The sequence below is a fragment of the Triplophysa rosa genome, linkage group LG10 (genome assembly GCF_024868665.1).
Source record: "Triplophysa rosa linkage group LG10, Trosa_1v2, whole genome shotgun sequence".
NCBI lineage: Eukaryota > Metazoa > Chordata > Actinopteri > Cypriniformes > Nemacheilidae > Triplophysa > Triplophysa rosa.
This window is the reverse complement of record NC_079899.1, coordinates 8,929,538-8,953,936: the sequence shown is the minus strand read 5'-3', so window position 1 is coordinate 8,953,936 and position 24,399 is coordinate 8,929,538. Positions and strand designations below refer to the sequence as shown.

At 39.6% G+C, this 24,399-nt stretch overlaps 1 protein-coding gene across 1 annotated transcript in view; it reads left to right on the top strand.

Annotated features, from left to right (window-relative positions):
- The window catches only part of eml5 (EMAP like 5), a 96,402-nt gene that overhangs the window by 30,423 nt on the left and 41,580 nt on the right, over positions 1-24,399 (top strand). The window contains exons 2-12 of the mRNA XM_057343466.1: positions 5,632-5,791; positions 8,656-8,754; positions 10,594-10,662; positions 16,501-16,686; positions 17,277-17,412; positions 17,598-17,621; positions 17,917-18,118; positions 20,202-20,339; positions 20,441-20,697; positions 21,098-21,310; positions 21,412-21,579. Coding sequence (XP_057199449.1) covers positions 5,632-5,791; positions 8,656-8,754; positions 10,594-10,662; positions 16,501-16,686; positions 17,277-17,412; positions 17,598-17,621; positions 17,917-18,118; positions 20,202-20,339; positions 20,441-20,697; positions 21,098-21,310; positions 21,412-21,579 — 1,652 coding nt within the window. The remainder of the gene's footprint in view (positions 1-5,631; positions 5,792-8,655; positions 8,755-10,593; positions 10,663-16,500; positions 16,687-17,276; positions 17,413-17,597; positions 17,622-17,916; positions 18,119-20,201; positions 20,340-20,440; positions 20,698-21,097; positions 21,311-21,411; positions 21,580-24,399) is intronic.

Here is a 24,399-nt window from a genome sequence, read left to right as displayed (position 1 = left end):
ATTCTTGGGGCTCAAGCATTCTGAGACAGGATTTGTCGATCCGGCATGTTCCGTATGTGAGAACATGACGATTAAGGTGTTGAAGTCACGGCTGGCTACGTTCTTTGTGAGCGCTGCCGCCACCCCGTCTGCTTCCCAAGCGAGTTCGACTGCTGCTTCGGCGAGGTCAACCGCTTCGGCGAGCAGCGGGGGTGATTTGGGGGTTCCTATGGATGGCTTCGCGGACCACCCATACCCCAGCATGCTCACCTGGCTCGTCCCCGATGGGCGGCGGTGGACCGTCCCATAGTGGGCAGACTCAACAGAGGGATGAGGACGAACTCTCTGTCATCGCATCAGACAGCTACCTCCTGGCATCAGATGCGGAAGACCTCTTGGAGCTCCCGCCCCCGGGCGGTCGAGCTCAAGACGAGGTCAATGCTGAGAAGTCGGCCATGCTTGCCCGGGCAGCCGCAAGCATCGGGTTGCAGTGCGTAGCACAGCCCTCCCCGAAACGCTCGCGGCTGGATTCATGGTTTCTGGTCAAAAGCCACTTTTCCCGGAAGTGCATGAGGAGCTCACGTAGTCCTGGAATGCGCCATTCTCGGCGCGTTCCCGGCTAGTGGGCTCAGGTGCTGTTACTTCCCTGGATGGTGGGGCAGCTAAGGGCTATGTCGACATCCCCCAGGTGGAGCGTGCAGTCGCAGTGCATCTGTGCCCGCAGACAGCTGCCACCTGGAGGGGTCGACCTAGATTTCATTCCAAAGCTTGTAACCTTTTTTTGACACTCGTGTCAACATGACCTGGTCAACATCACCAGGTTCCTTATGGGCTCGAGAAGGGTGAATCCACCTCGACTGTGCTTCGTACCCTCTTGGGACCTTAATGTGGTCCTACAGGGCCTTTGTACGGCCCCTTTCGAGCCCCTCAGATACGCCAGTCTTCCTTATCTGACGATTAAGAAGGCACTCTTGCTGGCGCTCACTTCTATTAAGAAGGTGGGACCTCCAGGCATTCTCCGTGTCCCCTGGGTGCCTAGAATTCTGGCTCGGTAGTTCTCACGTTATCCTGAGACCCCGGCCAGGTTACGTGCCCAAGGTTCCCACCACTCCCTTTCGAGACCAGGTGGTGAACCTGCAGGCGCTCCGCCTCTACTTGGACCACACGCTAGGGCTGTCACGATTATTAAATAATCGTCTCATCTCGATTGTTTGACCTCATCGCGATGGATTCAGATCATCGCAATTATTGCACATCTCTATAGAAGACACTAGGGGGAGCTGTAGTGCCTGCATATTGCATATTTTAGTGCATATATTGTAACTAAAGCATGGTAATACTTGTAAAATGTACCACCAAAACACAATCACTTTAAATAAACTAATGCATATACCTGCAGTACAGTTTAATATTATTTAAGCTAAGCTCAGCGTGAAAACCAGCCTACCAAAATTTCATTAACATAGAAGTAAACTTTTATTGTAGTCTTGCAAGTGAGAAAAAAACTGACTAGAAGCATTTCTATGACTGATAGCATTTTAATGGTGGCTTCAATTCACTCCTGATCAATTTACTAAATTTACAAGTATTTGGTGTTTGTATTATTGACAGGAAAAAGCCTAAACCTTAAATATATGACCCAATTTTTTCTGATGTATTTCCAAGAAAAAAAACATAGTCTTATATTCAGAACAATATGGTTGTTTCAAAGCTTAATAAAAAATGTATGAGAATTAAATGTCAAAGCTCTAAAACAGACAATTAATCGTCGGCCAAATTTCATAATCGTGACAGCCCTACCACACGCAGAGCCTTAGAAGCTCTGTGCTGCTCTTTGTCTGTTTTGGGGTACAGCACAAGGGGAGGGCTGTCTCCAAACAGAGATTGGCGCACTGGATTGTGGATGCCATTGCTTTGGCATACCGGTCCCAAGATTGCCCGTTCCGGCTTGCAGTGAGAGCCCACTCCACCCGGGGTATGGCCTCCTCGTGGGCACTGGCTCAAGGCACCTCTCTGGCAGACATATGTAGTGCTGCGGTTGGGCTACGCCCAGTACCTTTGCGAGGTTTTACAACCTCCGCGTGGAACCAGTGTCAGCCTGTGTCTTACAGATGAGTCCGTCCTTCAGATGAGACGTTAAACCGAGGTCTTGACTCTCTGCGGTCATTAAAAATCCCAGGATGTCCTTTGAATAAGAGTAGGGTTGTCACCCCGGCATCCTGGCTAAATTTGCCCATTCGCCTCTAAAATTTGCCCATTCGCCTCTATACATCATGGCCTCCTAATCATCCCCAGATGTACTAATTGGCTTTGCAACTCTGTCTCCTCTCCACCAATAAGCTGGTGTGTGGTGGGCGTTCTGATGCAATATGGCTGCCGTCGCATCATCCAGGTGGATGCTGCACATTGGTTGTGGTTGAGGCGATTCCCCTCTTCCATGTAAAGCACTTTGAGTGTCCAGAAAAGCGCTATATAAATGTAACAAATTATTATTATTAATACACGATACCGGTGTGTGAGGTCGGCAACTGGGTTGGGTGTAGGCCTGTGAAAGCGCCTTCTCCCCTCTCCAGGCAGGTCTAGCTCGCTATTTTAGCCTCCCTACTTCCCCCGTTAGGGCGAAGTACAGGCATTCCATCCATCACTAAGCATTGGCAATTGTAGTAACAGACCAGGCAGAGCGGTCTGATGTAACCAAGTCCAGTACTGATAGAGTCACCCCTGGACTCCCCCTGCAGGGAGTCTAACCCTAACCCTCCTCTGCAGGGAGTCTAACCCTAACCCTGTATGTTGAATTCCTCACTCTTGGTTCCCCTGTCGGTGAACCTGTGACCTTCCCTCCTGTGGGTTACCCCACCTGGGTTCTTTCCCCCCTACTCGGGCTTGCGCATTTTTTGTTGTTCTCCCCACCGGTGAGACCATGTTGGTGTCTCCACATGTTACCTCCCTTGTGGCAGGATGTGGCCTCCGTAGCACGCTCTTCAGCAAGGAGAGCAGTGTTTCCCCAGTGTTCCTTATGGTGCCGGGCGGTGTCTCGCTAATAGAGACGAACGCCACCGTCCGTGACGGCTGTCGGTACGAGCCTTTCAGGGTATAATACTACTGAGTACTGATCCCACTGGAAGATTATGTCTCGCGGTAGCGCTCACTTGTGACTTGCTAGTCTAGTCAGTGTCGCTCCGCTTGAGGTCATGATACAGCTCAGCGCCGTGGCGTGTAAAGATAGGTCCCCAGTCTGTTTCTCAACACAACGTCGAGAGACCGACTGAAGGGGAACGTCTCGGTTACAACTGTAACCTCCGTTCCCTGATGGAGTGAACGAGACGTTGTGTCTTGATGCCACAATGCTTCGCCGACCCACTGTGCGACCGGGAGATGCCTCTCAGGTTCCTCAGCCCAAAAGATGAGTGAATGGCCGCCGCCACCTCCCTTTTATACCCGTATGCACGGGGCGGGGACTGGCGTGCGTGTGCCATTCGCCAAGCCCATTGGCGTTTTAAAATTCCTCTCGGAGATGATAGCTTCTCAAGATCAAACCCCAGTCTGTCTCTCAACACAACGTCTCGTTCCCTCCATCAGAGAACGGAGGTTACAGTCGTAACCGAGACGTTTTTTCTAAAAAAACAAAACAAACAAAAAACAGTGTTAATGGTCTTTATCTGAACGCCTCATTTTCATGAGTATTGGGTTACAGAAGATAAAGTCTTCTCCAGATTATCTCTTCGGGTTTCTGATAACTAAAAGCTTTTCTGTCACTTTCACTCATGGTTGTAGAAAATGATAATCAGTGATAGCTCATCTTACTGTAGCCACTCAGGAGAATAGCCCTGTTGTTAAATCTGGGGTAGGCTGGATTTTGAACAGGACACTCAACCATCAATATTTAAAGTTGCAATCTGTAAGTTTTGCCTTTGCTTTCTGTGGGTTTATGATGAAACTGTATGATGCCAAGGACCCCCAAATAAGATAATATAAGATTCTATAATACACATCCATCTATCATTTTTCATGTGTAAAGAAACATTTTAACTTTGTTCGATAAATAGTCAATGTGATATTATTAAGACAACATATTGTTTCCAAACCTAAATAGTTGGCTACATTTGTTGCATGTATATAACCCTGAAGAGATATTTTCAATTGAAATGTATCTGTGCTGTAGCAACTGTATCACTTTGAGTGCGATAAAGGAACTGTAGCGAGAAAAACTCACTATAAAGTTACAAATATTAACAATTCTAGTCATCTCTGGAATGTTCAATCTTATCAGAATTACCAGTTTTTAAACACCAAAAGTTATAAATATAACAACTTCGTATAACATTTGCAGTAAAATAATATAATTATATTTTTATAAAATAATATAATTATTTTACTTAATGCAGAATCCGTATTTCGACGTTTCTGTTTTTGTGTTATTTCTAAAACATTTCCGTTCCGAAAATGGTTTAATTACAAAAACAGGTTTTTGCCGTGGTCACACTAGACTTTTCTTTTCATTGACTTCATCAGATTCATCATATGCATGCAAATGAGGTACATGGGAAACTCCTGCAAAAAAAGCGTTTCACTGCATTTCAAAGGTCAAGTTTGGTGAACTCTGACTTGCGAATTTGTATAATAGTATCACACAATCCAATTTTGTATAAAATTGCGAAAACTCTTGTTTCCGGCACAACCCACGATGCAGCACGATCTCACCATCCAATTTGGCAATACCACAATCACTCCTTCCAACAGCCAGGAACCTCGGAGTCATATTTGATGAACAGCTGTCCTTCAATATTCACATTGCAAAGACAACGCGGTCATGCCGATATGCCTTATTCAACATTAGAAAGGTTAGACCCTATCTCACTGAGCATGCGGCACAACTCCTTGTCCAGGCCCTGGTAATCTCAAGGTTGGACTACTGCAATGCTCTCCTTGCTGGTCTTCAAATCACTCCAGCTGGTTCAGAACGCAGCAGCACGCCTCGTCTTCCAACAGTCACTCATGTGAAACAGCTTTTCATCTCTCTCCACTGGCTACCGGTTGAAGCCCGTATCAGATTCAAGTCACTAATGCTTGACTACAGGACTATCACTGGATCTGCACCGGCATACTTTCACACCCTCCAACACCCCATCAAGAACCCTGCGTTCAGCAAACCAGCAGCGTCTTGCATTGCCTTCTCATAAGGGCTGTAAATCGCTTTCCCGCTCATTCTCCTTCACAACTCCTTCCTGGTGGAACATCCTTCCTAACTCAGTCCGGTCAACCACATCTCTCACAACATTCAAAAAACTACTTAAAACCCATCTCTTCTGTGAATACTTGACAGACAAATGAAGAAAAAAAAACTCTCTCTTTCTCTCAACAGGTATTGGTCTGGCTTTTGTTGAAACTAGTAACTTTGTATTAGCACCTATTGTATTATTGCTCCTGTATGACATATCGCTTATTGCTCCCTGAACTCTTTGTAAGTCACTTGGGATAAAAGCGTCTGCTACATGACTAAATGTAAATGTAAATGTATAATACAGCATCATAATAACGAAAACATACTAATAACGAAACCGTACTAAATGAATTGAGTTCCAAATTAAGATATTAAATGGAACAATAAAATAACGGTATTACCTGTATTAACATACTTGTACATTTCCACAGTTTAGCCCTGCATCCAGAGCGAGTGCTGGTGGCCACAGGACAAGTGGGAAAGGAGCCTTATATCTGCGTGTGGGATTCCTACACTGCCCAGACAGTGTCTATACTGAAGGACATGCACACCCATGGCATTGCCTGTCTTGCCTTTAACTTGGAAGGACAGGTAAGTCATGTGACATCCTGTGTTGCAATTAAAATGATTTCTTTTTAACTTCTACAACTTCTCCTAATAAAAGTTCTACTCTCAGTATGTGATAATGTCTCTGGTAAGGTGCTGTGACGCTTATTAGAAGTTGTTGAAACTTGCAACTGTAAACGCACCAATGGTGTGACTCCCACAGTGTGACGATGTGTGAGACTGCATAACTACAGTTTGTGCGTGCCGCAGTTACTGGGTGTCATCCAGACAAAAACACTGACACATGAAGCTCTTAGTGGTGACATCAAACGACAAACTTAGAAAGCGTAGCCAAAGTCTTCGTCTTGGAACCTGACACAACATTGTAAGGTTTGACAGTGGCTATAAGCTAATGGTATATATTACAAGCTTACAGTATATCAGTTCTTGCAGGATAGATGCAATTCCACTAGTGACAGCTGGTGCTTTTTAATAGTGGAGAGGTGTAGATGCCGCTTCTTAATGGCAAAATATGCACTTAGATCTATTTTGTGTCTGCAATGTTGCTTTCAAGTTCTGCTGCCTGAATTACAACTGAACAATACAATGATGAAAATGAATAGCTAAGATCAAATATCAATATGCAAGAAACAAATCGGAATGACGATAAATGCTGTATGACAGCCAAAAAAATAATTGTGCATATTTCTCCAACCTCTACATCACAGTTTCGCGATTAATCGCATCCAGAATAAATGTTTGTGTTTACATAATATGTCTGTGTACTGTGCATATTTATTTTGTATTTAAAAACAAAAACATACCCATACATGTATATATAGATATATGTATTTATATTTATCAATAATTAAAATTATATATAAATGTTTATACATTTTTGTTTTATAATTTTACTAAATATATGCATGTACAGTACATTATGTGTATGTTATTATAAATAATGCACAGTACACATACATATACAGTATTATGTGAACAAAAACTTGTATTCTGGATGCAATTAATTGCGATTAATCGTTTGACACAATATTTTGTTTGTTTGATACAGTATATGAAGAGTTTGGTTCCAAAATGAGATAACTCAGTTTTTAATTTTTTTCAAAAATCATGTTTTTTATAATGTTATCATCTTTTTATTGTGTTTTATTGTGTTAGTCAGCTGTATTTGTTGAGTCATTATGGCTTAAATCAAAACAAACCAACTGCAGTTTGATTGATATTAATTGGAATGCACAATAATAAAAACATGATTTTTTTAATTTTTTTAAAACGGAGTTATCTCATTTTGGAACCAAACTCTTCATATATATTTATTTATATTTAACTTTAATTCACATAATATATAAAATATATATTGTTCATATTTCTTAAATGTTTCTGTATTTATCTACAGTATACACAAACATATTTTGGAATAGATTAATCGCGATTTATCAATTTGACAGCACTAAATTGAATGTTAATCTCATTTATGATGCTTTCATACATTCATAATGATGTGTGATATTGTTTTCACTTTTATTCACAAAAAAATTAATTCACAAAATATAAATATTTATCATGCATGACATTGCTGCATGTTTTGTAGGAGAAAGACAATTCCTAGTCTTAACATGTTTTTTGTCTTGAGAGGTAAAAGCTGTCAAATGAAGTGCTGGAAAATAGCAATAAATTATTTTTAGGAGGCATTTTACGATCTTTACCTGTCAAGGGTTAAAGCAGTCACCACTGACTTTAACATTGTTTAATAAAACTGCCTGCCCATTGGTTTCCTGAGCTTTTTGCAATGCTATCAACACTGCACTTAGCAAGAATTGTTTCTGTAGCCCAAGTCAAGCATTATTTTATTGCTCAATAGTAGCGGGGTGCACAGGGACCTCAACCGGCCCGCTTTGATGCGAAACACTCATATTGTGCCGTGTCACGTAGACCGTGGCCGCAGTGTTAGACTTTGAGTCTGTGAAATATCGAATTCCTAACATTGCAAAACAAAAAGCCATAATAGACAAGAATTGAGTTAGATGGACCATTCTTCAAAATCATTCCACCTCACTGGAGATATGTAAGGGCTTACAAGAGAAGTCTGACATTTCACATTTCTCAGCTAACTCTCACTTTATCTGAGAGAATTCACCCATTGCCACCTCCAGCGGGGCCGAGAAAGCAGGAAATTGGCTTCATCATTTATTTCACACAGACAGATGAAACACCAAAGAGAGGAGAGGCAAGACGCCATCTCCAAACCCAGATAGTCTACAGCAACACTTTTCCTCCTGTATTCATCAAAGGTTTAGCAGCTCATAATTGACCGAAGGCACTGCGTTTTAGCTCGAGACAGAGATGTGCTGCTATAAAAGAAGCCGACACATCAGGTTTGACAGGACCATGGTGGAAAACATCAAAGGGACACTTTACTAATGAGATCCCTTCTGAAAGCAGTATGGGAACATATAGAGTTTGAAGAAAATAGCTTTTTAGGCCATAGTTTATACTGAAAATCAAGAAGTTAGTAAGTATTGTAGTCAACATTATTTAAATGTTTTTATGATGTAACTGACTTGACTTTCTTTGATGGAACACAAAATACGATTTTTTTAAGAGTCAAACGAGTTTTTTAAATAAAAAGTAACCATAGACATCTTACCATACAGTTGTCAAAAGAGAAATGTGCACACCCATGCATCTCAGACAGCACTCAAAATACTGAATCGAGTTGTCTTTTAGATCTTCTTATTCTTGAACAGACATATCCACACAAAATTATGTCAATATGAATGTAAACTGTCGCCTGTGTAACAGTATATTAGACTTGTGCGTTGGCTCTTAAAGGGAAAGCAGCATAAGACACTGTGACTTATTGACCAATTTGATGTCAATGTCTTCTGCAGTGTTTGGTGTCTGTGGGCTTGGATTCAAAGAACACAATCTGTGTGTGGGACTGGAGACAGGGCAAAGTTCTGGCTGCCGCTCCTGGTCATACAGACCGGGTAAGACCTTACATATACACACACACACACACACACACACACGCACACGCACACGCACACGCACACACACACACACACACACACACACACACACACACACACACAGGTTTATACATTGTGTTGACCGCTAGCATATTTTTGCAATGTATGTTATGGTTTACTATCCTTATACAAACATTCAGTTCCCACAATGCTAGATAAACCTGTACACACGCAATATTGGATATGGCAGACAGTCAGTGTAATAATTCTTCCCCCCTTTTGTTATCTGTTTGCCTTTCTTCCCTTATTTGTTTACAGTCATACTGCATTGAGCAGCTCATAAATTATAATCCCAAAACAGACAAACATAAACATATTAGCAATGATTAAGTGTTTGGATTCGAGGATACAGCATCTGGGAACACACTTAGAAAATTATTTTTGGTTTACATAAATGAACGTCGCAACTAATGGCGTCACATACACTTCTGGGGCCGGTTGCACCAGCTGGACGTACACCCGGTCGTGAAACAAGTCTGGACGTAAACTCCAGCGCTGGATTATTTCAAATTAATTCACAAGAACGAATCCTCTTGTTAAGTTTTATATTTACATTACATTACATGAACAGAACCAAATCTGCGGTCATCTTATCTGCATTGCACAAAGATAGATATCATTTTAAGGGACGTTATTTAGGGTAAAATATAATAGAATGGGAAATAATGGAGATATAAGTAATGGAATAAAGAATAAGATGCAGTTTAAGTTTTTTTCTACTGGACGAGTTAAAACTCTATATTCTAATTAAAAGAAAGTAACTAAAATATCTCTTTACAGAAAATATCTCATTTCAAACTGTACACTCTAAAGAAAAGCTTGGAAGTGATGTTTTGTAATGAGTCAGTCCAAGCATGTCAAAGTGATGAAATCCATGTTATCAGACAGTTTATTCAATATCAGTTGTCTCAGTTGCCATAGTAATGAAGTAAGGGTCAGCATGCTGCTAGGAGACTGTCTAATGCAACTGAGAGCAGCTGTCAATATAAAAACAAGATGGAACACTGAAAATTTGGCCTCTGTTCATGTTTGTCATAACCTCGCTGCAGTGCTGAACTCACAAGGCACATGTGAGTGCAGAAGCAATCGATACAATAAAGGCTTCCATGCATATACTGTGTCATTCAGTTTTCACTACATGGTTTGTTGGTTCAATCTTTACTACATGGTTATTGTAACACAGTTCACTCTATGAAAAAAAGCTAAATTTGTGTGTATAAAACTCATCGTATAGACTCATATCTATTTCATAAGCAAGATTTCAATTGGCTTTTAAAATGTTCAGAAATGTAAAAAATACGTAAGTCACCATACACCATAAAGTCTGTTTTTTCTTTGTCAATTAAGGACATACAGTAAAAGTTCATTGCTATCGGTCATAGTATGTCGTAATTATTAATAGTTAACATCCACCACTAATTACTGGCTGTAGAATTTAGTTTGTGTTCATTGTGTCTTCTGTTGAGAAAGAACAGTGATATCCAAAAAACTCATTTTCTCCTTTAGCTGGTTTGCGGCAGCACAAGAATGATAAATTACCTTGATAAAGCATCAATTACACCCAATCCATTTCACTATAAAAGCTTTCTGTCTGCTGGAAATTGAAAAAGAGAGTAAGATATATGAAATAGCCTAATGTGTCCATTTCATTGTAAGGAAAATCACTTGAGCGCACATCACATCGTAATTAGAATTTCTGAAGTAGGAACTTCCCAAGAGAACCTGAAGGCAGCATCTGTTCACTGGGTTTCAACTGGTATCTAACTGAGCAAACCTTTCTTTTTCTCTGTTGTAAAGATATTTGACATATCATGGGACCTGTTTCAGCAAAGCAAGCTGGTGAGCTGCGGAGTCAAACATATCAAGGTAATTCTCTTTTATCTGGATTATGAATATACAATATATTACAATAATACAATAACTATGCAGATTTGTGTGGGATATACAGTACAAACATGATCTTATAAAGGGCTGAAACTACACAATGTCAATTTTGCATGAGGTATGTGTACTGGAATGTAATGTATGTGTGCAAAAGTTGCAAATATAGTGCAAATCCTAGATGTAAACATTGGAAAAACGAACAAACAAAATGAAATTTCCATTTCCTTGCCCTGTGCATTCCCATATTTTCATTTCTGAGGAGACATGAGCATCCTCTCGGTAATGCAGAAGTGACTGTGAAAGGAGATCAAGACTGGTTCAGAAACACTCTGCCAACGCTTCTGCTGACAATACAACTCAAAGAATTCCCAGAGTTCATTTCTGCTCTTTCAGCTTCTGTTCATTTGGCTCTTCATAAATAAGTAGTGCTGTTGACCTGCTTGTAAGTTCTGTGTATTTTTCAAGTGGGATACCTAAAACAGATGTGGAGAGTTTCACTGTTGCGTGAACACAATTGTCTTTTTTTTGTAGAAAAATAATAGTTTTAAATGAAATACTTTTTACTGAATACTATACAGTATATTGTATTCTGCCTACGTGGAACAAAATGCATTATGCATATTGTTGCATATTGGTGTCACGTGACTTTACTAGATTTCTCACATAACCTTATTAAGTTTGCATGCAGTCTGTACGAATGAGTTGTTACTGCCAATAGATGTGAAATGTGATTAAGCGTATGATTCGTCCCTTATGAGATATTGTAGTCGAGTGTAGGCGAGATGGAAAAGAAGTTTAAATTACCGTGAAAGATTTTGCTGTTCTGTTAGTTCGTTTCTGCCCACATGCAAGGATGTAATAAAAAACGATGCACGGATGCACAGGCACTGTCTGCTCTGTAAGTGAGTTTGATTAATAAGTCATTTATCTTAATAATATTATGCATTATGCACAGCTGCAATTTATATTCAAACACTTTCACTCAAATACAATGGCGAGTTGTGGAGCCCATCAATAATATTAGTGCATCCAGCGGTAGAATTTCACCCACTCAGCTCATATGTTAACTTTGAAAAGTGTGAAAATCATGGGTCTCTTATATATTTTAGTTCTCTCTCATAAGCACAAAGCATTGGCTTTAGGTTCCTGCCATGAAGTAATCCTCAATCCTATACCTTAATCTTTATTTCTCTCTCTTGCTCTCTGTATCTCTTTTTTCTCTCTCACAATTATTTTTTCAGATCACTGTGCATCCTCTTTATCTTGTTTTGTCACAGTATTTGTCTGTGTTACTATAAATCTCGTTTAAACGGACACTACTTTACATGTATCAGGCCAGTATAGCGGTTGTCCCATATACTGTAATTCCTGAGTCTTTAACCCCCTCGACCATGTGACATCTGCTCCCCGGGTCTGTGCTCAGTCAGCGATTATGCACTCAATGCATGAGATTTAGCTGGCTGTAATCCCTCTTTCTCTCTCTTTCTCTTTCTCGCTCGCTCTCTCTGAGACAGCTCTAGAAAAAACTGATTTTTTTGCTTGTTGGTGCTTGTTGGAAATGCAATATTGCGTTGTATTATTTATAATTAACATTTCTCTCCATTCATTACCCATCTTGTTTTTTTCACTGAGTTTCTCATAATGCACCGTGGCATTGCCTTCTCCATAAGGGGTTCATTCCTTGGATTTTGGCAAAAAGATCTGAACTCACAACTTGGGTCCATGTTGTTACCGCTGGTTGTTGACTACAAACTAAAATTTTGTAACAACATTCACCTCAGCTGGCTGGTTTGGTGTATGCCACTAAATAGAATTAATGTGAATAATATTTTTTCCAGAATGATAACTGGACGTCCGCGTGACAGCAGTGTAGCAGTGTTTTCACTACACGGTCATCGCAGCAAAAAAAATCCGGAAAACGATATTATTACTAAATCTATCGGAACTTTTTTAACATGAATAAATGACGTTTTTTTGTGGCTCTTAAGGCAAAACTTTAAACGTGTGCTGAATTGTTTACACTATTACAACATGTGTAGAATTAACCCGATGTTGATAGTCTGGGTTTTTAATATCACAGTTATTGTCAATAGCAGTATATTGTGACACCCTTAACTGTAGCCCATGTGTTTGTTTGTGTGTTGGAGTGCGAGTTCGTGACAGTTTCTTGTAGGGATGCTTCGATACCATTTTTTGAAGATCGAGTACGAGTACGGTATTTTTTTCTGGTACTCGCCGATAGCGATACTATGCCTGTACCTGTATTTTTTTTGGTGAGGTGGAAATTTTCCAAGCTCACACTAAAACGAATAAAAATTTATCAGCTTCTTTATTATGAACAACTCCCCCTCAAACACATTATGAAAAAAGAGAATTTTATGTGCTTTTCACAAACTTTCAAAGCACAAATTTCAGTCAGTTCTTTCATGTCACGTGCAGTGGCGATAGGTGACCCGTCTTCCGGGGAAGCAGTAATGCGAAGCTCGGCAAAACATGTATTCAGCCCGTCATGTGTGTGGCGCGTCATTTCAAAATACGTGTCTGCTGCAGACGCTTCGAAAGGGGCGCTTGCGTTTGCTACATGCTCGCTTAGGCTCATGTGTAATCAGAGTTAAGTGTTAACGCAGTGTCTTCTGAACGCGAGCGTCTCTTTTATCATAAACCCTTTCGACGCGTCTGCAGGAGGCACGTATTTTGACATGATGCGTGATGCACATAGGTTCACGTGAAGCGCTGAACACGTATTTTGAATTCTTCTTCCCCTGAAGAGGAGGCACCGATCGCCACTGGTCACGTGAGGTATTGGTCTTTGGTATCGGTGTATCTTTACGAGTACGAGTACATGAGATTTTTGTTTGGACGCCCTGGGCTACTCTCAATCCACTTAACATATGTATGGCTCAATAAGCCCCACCAGGAGCCTGTGCGGTTTGACTCGTGCAAACCAAGGCTGCTCGCTCAGAGAAACCCTCTTGCGGCCTCCCACGAGGCATAATCACAGCTTCACCCACAGGGCCAAACAAAATCACCATATTTACAACACAACCATCATCAACAGTGGTTTATAAATCAGATATGTGTCAGCAGCACTATGCCACACAATTAGACGTAACTAGATTAAGGTGTTGCGGGCCACCCCGGACTAATTATCTCTTTCCTTTTCACAGTATGCTAATTATAGCTGTCTTGGTGGCTTTAAGGCTGTTTGATTAGTCTAGATGTGCTGGATCCGGGGCGGCACGCACAGTTGAGCAAGAGGTGGCTGTCCCCGAAGACCTGGGAGACAGGGAGGATGTGCTTGAGGATGGAGACAGGCTTCCTCCAATGGAGCCTTGGCAGATGAATAGCACTGAGTCATTTTGATTATATTAAAGCGTTAGCAGAGCACAGACCTGCAGAAACACTGGAGCCTGTGATTCACTGCCGCTCTGAAGCTCCCTGACGTAATGCAGCCTGGCAGTCTGGAAGAGAACCATCCTCTCCAGCGCAGGGCTGCTAATGGGCCAGCAACAGCTTTTTTTATCCGCTTCATTGTTTTATTTTAAGTGCCTGGGTTTTATGGACACAGAATGAACTGTAATTAGAACCCATATAATGGAAACAAAGATGTCTGAGATGAGATTTTTGGTTGAGTGATGTTAGTTGTGGTTAGTCGCTGTTAGAGCCAAAATTAATTTTTTATTACTCCGAGCAGCGGCTCTTTAATATCTCAGGAGACCTAGTGGAGTTCTCAATGATGTTTTATGTACTGTAGGAATTGACTTGGTCTCACGTTTTTCTTTTAAAATTTCACTTAATTCGAAATAAATGACAGCTGTTGACATACAGTAAGAGTAGAGGGCTGCAAATAGCCTAGCACAGATCATTTGCTCTTAAATTCATTTGGTAAGAAATTTTCGAATTTATTTTAAAATTTCTAATTTGATCAGAGGCTATTATTACAGTAATATTACAAAAGTTAAAAATTCAGAAGTTCAGGGTTTTAGGCCAGTTTCCCTTCTTAATGTTGATTATAAAATACTCTCCAAGATGTTTGCTAATAGACTTAAATTAAATACAAACCAATCAACACATATTTATTAAAACACATTTATTCCAGAAAGAAACGCACTATAGAATATTAGACACATATAAGAAATATCTGACTTTATTTCAGACTTTGGTATTCCAGCAAATCTGAGCACTATTTGACCCATTCTTGAGGTGTCTTTTGAAACATAGAAGATAAAGATTAATATTATTTTACTCTCTAATACAATAATATAAATATATAAGAAAACAATTACATTCTATAGTCTTGGGACTAAAGCATGAATGAGTCTTGTGATCTTGCAGAAATTGATGCTTTGGAAGTTTTTTAGCATTGTTAGCAATATTATCCTGAATACAACATGTTGTCCTTGTCTATAATAGAGAAAGCTTTCTGTTTTCTGTTCTGTAAGCATTTGTCTCAAAAGCAGCTCTGGAAAGAGGTCGATGCCATACAGTTTTAACTTATGTGCACTCACCTACTGTACATGTTCAATCACATGAACTGCAAATCCAGTGTGGCTTAATCTGGCTCTGCAGGAGAATTGCTTCCTGTTATGCTTATTGGCTGATGGCAAACATTCGTGCAGTCTACAGCCCCAGGCCTTTCAATAGCGACTATCCAAAGCTTTGATGCCAAAAACAGCAACCAGGAAATAATGTTGTTTGGCTTTGAGAAAGGTGTGGTCTGGTTGGCATCTATCAGCAGTGACTATCAATCTATGCTTTCAAGTCAAATCCTTACAGACCACTTGAAGGAAACACATGCTACATTTATACATTTATCCAACCCAATTTACAGTGAATTGAAATCCCCTATACAGGTGGTCAATTCATGTTATGTCCCCTGAGAAGGGAAGCAAACAGATTGACCTTGACATGTTAGCACCACTTGCTAAGATTCAGAAAATACATTACAAGGGCATTTTTCTCATCTTATCTCCTTGTCATTGCTGTCTAGGGAAATAAATGAGATATTAAAGAGATCAAATTTGTCATTTCTGTTCTTCAAATGACAGAAAACAATTAAAAAACCAATGTCTAACTCTTTGGGAAAACACTTCAGGATTTCTCGCAGTAAAAGCCTGTCACAGAACTGAGGACACAAGGAGGTCATGAACAGAGTTAACCCTGTTATTCTCTCAAATAAAAGGTGTGACATCACGGAATAGAGCTCCAGGTTGTCACACAAATACACACACATGCACGCAAACACACATACACACACACGCACGCACACGCACACACACACACACACACACACACACACACACACACACACACACACACACACACACACACACACACACACACACACACACACACACACACACACACACACACACACACACACACACACACACAGACAGCTGAATATGAGTCAATGAGGCAATTATTATGCGTTGGCTGTGGGGGCTATGAGTGTTTGTTCAGGATTGAGATTGTGCCTGTGCATTTTAATGATGTGTTTAACCAGTATACGCATTAGTATGTTTACGAACCTGCGTTTGTTTGTGTGTGTGTTCACAAATTGATTTCACTTCTCAATGCAAGTACACATTAACATGCACTGGCATGGATTTGTTGTCACAATTTATTCTGAAAGATTTTGTTACTATAAATAACAGCAATTTAACATGCTAAATAAATCTTTACATAATTTATGGTTGAGTCATTGAATTCCATAATAAGGAATATACAGTAACCCTGCATTTGATGTATAGCTGATGTATACAGTATAATGCTTGTAAAATGTGCATATTCTTATATTTATGAATCACTCTCTCTCAGTTCTGGAGTTTGTGTGGGAACGCTATGACACCTAAGCGTGGTGTGTTTGGAAAGACCGGAGACCTTCAGACGATCCTTTGTCTGGCCTGCGCGAGAGATGAGATCACATATTCTGGTGCCTTGAATGGAGACATCTACGTCTGGAAGGGAATCAGTTTAATCCGAACAGTTCAAGGAGCCCATGGGGTAAGTGAGGGGGGATGTTTCCACCACCTACACCAGATTGACCTCTGAGTGACATAGATCTGCTGTTGCATTGATTTATAAATTGGCCTATAGAGTTTTTTGCCTATATAGCTGTCATCAGAGCTTTAGGGTGAATCCTTCAAGATTTTTTCAAGTAAACTTTGTCATTTTTTACTCAGCCTCATGTCATTTCAAACCTGCATGACTTTCTTTCTTCTGCAGAACACAAAAGAAAAAAAGATATTTTGATAGCGTTAGTAACCAAACAACATTGACCCCCTTTGAGACATTTCTTAAACTATTTTCTTTTGTGTTAAGCAGAGGAAGAGGTCATATATAACTGTTTTGAATGACATGAGGGTGAATAAATGATGATAGAATTTTTATATTTGGATGAAATATCCCTTTCATACTGTCAGGAAGTTTAGACAGTGGATTTCTCTTGATTTAATTGTTTTAGTTGTCAGAGATGTTCAGTCTCTCACAAAACCTGTGTGTGTGTGTGTGTGTGTGTGTGCATGCGTGCGTGCGTGCGTGCGTGTGTGTGTGTGTGTGTGTGCGTGTGTGTGTGCGCGTGTGTGTGTGTGTAGTCAGGGATTTTCAGCATGAATGCATGTGAGGAAGGCTTTGCTACCGGAGGCAGAGATGGATGTGTCAGGCTGTGGGACCTGAACTTCAAACCCATTACCGTCATTGACCTCAGGGAAACAGACCAGGGATATAAGGGTGAGTTAGACACTATTCCCAGAATTCATTGCTTTCTGCAGATCCATTTTTATCCATTAAGTTTACAGTTGGCTTTTGTTAATAAATCCCACAATGCAACAGGATCCTGCAATGCAAAAGTCCTGTGTCTCTAACTGAGCTCTATCTCTGTTCTTTTCTTCTTTTACTTCCTTTTGACTCATCAGTAGCTAGAGGTGAAAATTCAAGAGGTGCGTTGTAGTGGTCAGTGTCTTAATACGCAGGCCGTCCGCCCTGTCTTATATCCATAGCTCTTACCCTTGTTTGTCACCAATCCAAGATGTCTACATGTCTATGTATTTTCAAGCTCCCATGATCATCCCCATCTTCTCCCCAGAGGTCCACAGTCATGTTGCCCATGACTCGCGGTCTACGAAGTACCCAGTGTGCATCCTTCTATTTAGGGTCATATCTGTGTACCTCTGTGATAAACCTGTCGTGTTTTTTAGTTAACTGATCTTAATTGTACCCAACGGATCTGTGCAGGCCTGTCAGTGCGCAGCGTGTGCTGGAGAGGGGATCATATTCTGGTGGGCACGCAGGACAGCGAGATCTTTGAGGTGGTGGTGCACGATCGCACCAAACCCCTTCTTATCATGCAGGGTCACTGTGAGGGGGAGCTGTGGGCACTGGCGGTTCATCCAACCAAACCTCTCGCCATAACCGGCAGTGACGATCGCTCTGTTCGGTAAGAGCCTAAAGAAACCGATCGCACATGTGAATCACCGTTAGGTGCGACAGGAATGTCACATGCAGGTTTCAGTATGTCAAGTACAAAGTAGACACTAAAATAAAAGCGTTAGGCGAGTTCAGCGTATAAGAAAGTTGCACTTCGAATATAATATTGTTCTTATTTTTTTATTAATTTAATGTACAACAACTAAAACGATTTAGTTTATAGAAAATGTTTAGTACACTCTTAAGAATAAAGGTGGTAAAAAGGGTTCCTTTGCAGTTAACCATTTTTGGTTCCCAAAGAAGCTTTCAGTCAAAGGCTGCAAAAGAACCAACGTCTTAACTTTTTATAGTCTGTAGAACGTTTATTTACAGCCAAGGAAAATAATTAAAATACCATTTCAAAATCAGTTTTTCTAATTAAAAAATGTACTATTTATAAGTATGTGTTTAGGTAAAATTATCATTTTTGTTTCATTCTTGGAACTGCTAACACCATCCCAAATTTCAAATAAAAATATTGTTTCGATTTGCATTTATTTGCAGAAAATGAAAACTGGAGAAACAGGTCAAAATAACAGAAAAGATTCTCTGTATTTTTTTAGACCTCAAATACTGCAAAGAAACAAGTTCATATTCGCTTTTAAGCAATACAACAGTAATATTTGTACATGTCTTTAGGAAAAGTTCAAAAATATTTTTTATAACCTCGATTTTTATCACAGTTTCCATGCGTCTTGCCATGCTGTCTGTCTTTCACATTGCTGTTGGATGACTTTAGGCCCTATTTTATCAGTCTCATCTCCCATTCCCTTTGGGGAAGAGTCAGTTAAGCTTGCACCATGGCGGATTCGTTATTGTCACGGCGGGATTTGCAAGAGCAAAGACTGGATGCTTCTCCAGGGAGAAAATGAATCTGCTTGTGTGCAAGGTTAAAGCACGCGAGAACAGGACAAGCTGGATTTTTATCTTTATGTACACAATAATAATCTTTTACATTGTAATCCATTTATTTGTAACATTTGGCATTATTGTGTGCTGCTGCGCATCTCTCCGTGTGTAATAAGCAGAATGCTTGCACCCGCCTATAGGTGCATTTTACTAACGCGCTCTTTAAATAACTAAAAAAAATTGCGCCGTTGACTTTAGACCAGGTTTTAGTTGGTCAATGGCGCAGTCTATTTCAATTGCCTCAAAATAGCAACGCGGCAACAATGCGCCTAAACACACCTTGTTTTCAGGTCAGCACGTGGGCGCACAAATAGGTGCAAATGCATTTGCTATTTAAACAACATGGCGCAGAACGTGAAAATGAAAACTGCGTCAGACTGAAACTAGCAAAAAACACTTGTGTGTATGATAAGGCTCATTGTGTCACTTCTGAAGGTTGATTTGATGAAATTCAACAGACACTGGACTGAAAAGGCCACAATACATCTAGAAATGATGATTAAATGAAAAATTGGAATTGTCTCTTAATATTTTCTTAAATTATAACTTGTTAAAAGTTATTTATGCAACCATACCGCAAACCTTTTAGTTATTTTTAATATAAATTATAAAATGAATGAAAAATGAAATATTGTGATTCTTTATAACAATCCTAGACATACTCCTTTACATATATACAAATAAAGAAATTGAAACAATGCCTGTACATTTAAAAATGAAAGTCCAGAAGTTTCTTCTCTAGTAATGTGTCTCTTGAATTCTCAACAGTGCCACAAACTGCTCAGATTTGTTAAAAGTAAACCTTTTTCAGCCAATTATCCCAAGATCAAATGTTCTGAGCAATTCTATTCACATTCATTTCACAGCAATGCACTTGAGCTAATGAGCTAATTTGTGCCATTTATTCATTCCTGTTTTTATCTCTAAAAGACACATCTAACACAAAAATTACATTTTTAACAAAACATACAGTAATTAAGAACTTCTTAGTCTCTTGAGTTGTAAAAGAGCAATGTTTTTTCCTCAGGAGCTAAATTAGATGCAGATTAGATGCAGACTATTAAAACACCATTTTCAATGGCCAGTGTGCTAATTTGTGTAACTTTATGAGTCATTACTTTCCCTGTGTGTGTTTTGAATTGGAGGATCTGGAGTCTGGTGGATCACGCTCTGATAGCCCGCTGCAACATGGAGGAACCCATACGCTGTGCAGTCGTGAGCCCGGACGGTATCCACCTCTCTCTGGGAATGAAGGACGGATCCTTTACAGTTCTGAGAGTCAGGTGAACCACCCGGACTGGACAGACACTGTCTAGATGAGTTCCCTTACATTTTGCATCACACTTAAATAAGCAGTTGTGTTAGAAGTGTACTGGTGTTGCAGGGACATGACGGAGGTGGTCCACATAAAGGACCGTAAAGAGGCCATCCATGAACTAAAGTACTCCCCTGATGGATCGCACCTAGCCGTGGGCTCCAACGATAACTCAGTGGACATCTACAGCGCCGTGCAGCGCTACAAGAAGGTGGGCGAATGTGTGGGCTCCATCAGCTTCATCACACACATGGACTGGTCTACCGACAGCAAGTACCTACAGACAAATGATGGCAACGGCCGGCGGCTTTTCTACAGGATGCCCAGTAAGTGCTTGATGCTCTCATGGATTTATGCGTTGCTTTGTTTTATGGCTAAGATTGAAGGTGTCTCCATCAGTCAACAAGACCATGTTGGTCAACTAGCTTATGGGTCACGATGGTCGACTAATCGACTGGTTGTCCAACAGCTAACAAGTTTTCTAAATAGTATTTTTTTAATTATTTGTTTAGTTTTGGTCGAGCGAAATTTGGATGTTTGGATGCATCTTTGGTCTTACCATTAAATGTCCCACAAGGTAGTCTACAGACTATTCGAATTTAATTTCATTTAGTTGTTTTCATGTATTTCTTGTGTTCCTTGAATTATGTACAGTAAATGCACCCTATAAAACACACTTGAAACCAAGTTTGTGTTTGACTGATGGTTTCATCTTTGTGTGTTTAGGTGGTAAAGAAGTGACTAACAGAGAAGAACTAAAGCTTTTCCAGTGGTCCTCATGGACCTGTGTGCTCGGACCAGAGGTGAACGGGATTTGGCCAAAGTACTCCGACATCAACGACATCAACTCTGTGGATGCAAACTTCAGTAGTCAAGTTTTAGTTACCGCCGACGATTACGGATTAGTTAAATTATTTCGGTACCCATGTGTAAGAAAAGGTGGGTCCTCTTATTTCCAATATGTGTTTTTCTTGGTTTAAATATTAATAGTGTTTTGTTTTTATTCAGGTGTACTCAGTTTATCTTTATTTGACCTCTAGGTGCAAAATGTAAAAAATATGTAGGACACTCAGCGCACATAACCAATGTTAGATGGTCACATGATTATCAGTGGGTGATTTCTATTGGTGGAGCTGACCACTCAGTATTTCAATGGAAGTTTGTTCCTGAAAGAAAGTCAAAAGAAACTCATCACATAGCTCCTCAAGGTATGAAACAAAGTTTCTTTATGCTCATGTTGCCTTTGAAGCTGTGTCAGGGAAGCTCTACTGAAACTGTAGCTTCTCAGTCTTTATGCTACTCAGAACAGTGAACTATTTTGCTATGAAATGACATAAAATTGATTTGACATAAATCATTAATATGCATAGCTCATTAAACTGTGACAATTTATAAAGTAATGGTTATATAAACAGTTTGCACAGTAATTGGTTCAGCTTATGTTTTATGAATTAGTGATTCACTAAACATACTTACAGTTGAGTAAGAGAGGACAGTTTAGAAGAGTATGTTTGATGACTGCTTCAGTTTATTTGGCTGCAAAGGTGCTGCTTTGCTGAAGTTGCATATTGGAAAAAATAGCTTGTTATTGAAACATATGTGGTATAGTACCGTGTTCTGAAAACAGCTGAGCTACTGCCACTTTAATAAAGATGTAGTATTAGTGTTGCATCCGTTTCTATGGGATTCCTTTTGTGCCAATAAGAATGAACGCAAACTTTTAAAAACCGAACAAAAATATACAATGAGAAAGAAAATAAACACTTTGATAATGAAAACAGTAAACTCAATTGCAAGAAAGTGACATGATTTTCAAATAAACTGCTATTTTTCTTAACAATTTTCTAAGTTTCGTTTTTGCAAATAATAGTTGTGAATTCGCTGCTAGATTTTTCATTTGCGCTTTCCGAGTTTTCGTTTACGCTTCTCAATTTTTCGTTCGCCTTTCTGGCACAAATCTCACGTGTAGGCAGGACTTATGACCGCTTTACGCTGATTGGCTAGTGAGTTTTTGATTGACAGCTCCCTGACAAGGAAGTCGATACTGAAGACAGTACAGTGCAACGAATCTTAGAGAACGATCTGCATGCTGTTATCTTTATTGTTTGTACTTAAAACTACTTTCTTATACTTATTTAGTAAGTATATTAGTAATTGGTATTTGAAGTTGGTAAATCATGCGCAGTGTGGATCCAAGCGTCTTCCTCATCATCGTCCTACTCACCCTCAGGTAAATGAATGTAATTCAGATAATAAAGAAAATCGCTAAAAGTTTTATTCCTGTACAGTAGCAATTCTGTCTTTACTTAGCTCGTTCATTGTGTGCTTTATACTTTCTGTCAGGTATTATTTTATGGACTGTAAGATTATTTTCTTAAAAAGGAACGAACAACTTGCATTATAACATCCAATAAAGACATGTTACAGATTATTGGGTTGTGAGAAATTAACGTGCTAAATGAAAACATTGCTGCATAGTTACTGTACAGAGATTAAAACTTTTAGCGATTTTATTATCTCGGTTACATAAATGTACCTGAGGGTGACTTGTGTCCAGCTGAGGAGGAGGATGACGATGTCGCTCTTGCATACAGTCTCCTTTTAAAGAATTAAGTCCACTTATAAGTCAAGTACTGTATCTTTCTTTTTAAACTCATGGTGAATGTACAGTATTATACCCCTTTCTTTACATTCACAGAAAGTACACCTCATAAAACACTACCAATACATTCAAATGACATTTATGTTTTTTAAACGCTACAACAAAACAAATTCATAAGGTGACATAATTAGAGGCCTTTAGAATGTTTTATTCATTTAGTCTGCCTCTTGCAAACATCAATTTCATTATGTATTTACACACCTACATAAAACAGGTTAAAGAAAAGCAGAAGAGAGACTTCTTAAACTATAAACAAACATTTAAAGATAGAAACAATACATAAAATGCCACCACGATTATAATGTATAAATTAGAAATATGAACTGGAAGCATAACACTTTATTGTATATCTCCTCAAAACTCACTAGGCATCTCGTTTTCCTGATATCATTGTAATTATAAATTATAGACTGCTGTCTTGACGGCCTCTAAACCCACGTAAAGTTGCATGTGAATATGGCTATCTATCCTGTATTTGCTCGACGTTGGCTTGTTGTTACGCTCATGGAAAGGCAACAAGCAGTTCTAGGAGGCTAATATACGAGACTTTACAACGAGGAATCGGCCATTATTAAGAACCTCGGCTACGATACGACTGAAAGTCATAAAAGATTTCTGATAAGCTGCGTGAAGTTGGCAACCCGTGCCTAATATGAGTCTTAACAAAATAAGAAAGTAATTTAAGTACAAACACTAAAACAATACTATACAGAAAACCGAAAGCAGATTGCTCTCTAATCCGCTGCACTGTCTTCAGTATCGTACTTCCTGGTCAGGGAGCTGTCAATCCAAATCTCACTAACCAATGAGAGTAAAGTGGCCATAAGTCCCGCCCACACGTGAGATTTGTGCCAGAAAGGCGAACGAAAAATTGAGAAGCGTAAACGAAAACTCGGAAAGCGCAAATGAAAAATCTAGCAGCGAATTCAAAACTATTATTTGCAAAAACGAAACTTAGAAAATTGTTAAGAAAAATAGCAGTTTATTTGAAAATCATGTCACATTCTTGCAACTGAGTTTATTGTTTTCATTATCAAAGTGTTTTTTTTCTGTCTCATTGTATATTTTTGTTCGGTTTTTAAAAGTTTGCGTTCATTTTTATTGGCACAAAAGGAATCCCATACGTTTCAAGCACTTTGAAATATCTACGGTTTCATCTTAACAACATAAACAAACGTTACTGCGCATGCACACGTTTGTGACCCCAACTGAACTTCCGGGACACATTCACAAACAATAGAGTGCCTGTAGATTATTTCTGATAACAAGCAAAAGAAGCAGAGAAGAATGATTCACATTTCGCATCTTTTCCGCGCGCATATTCGTTATTTTCAATGTAGATGCGCGGCAGGCGCGCGCAAATCCG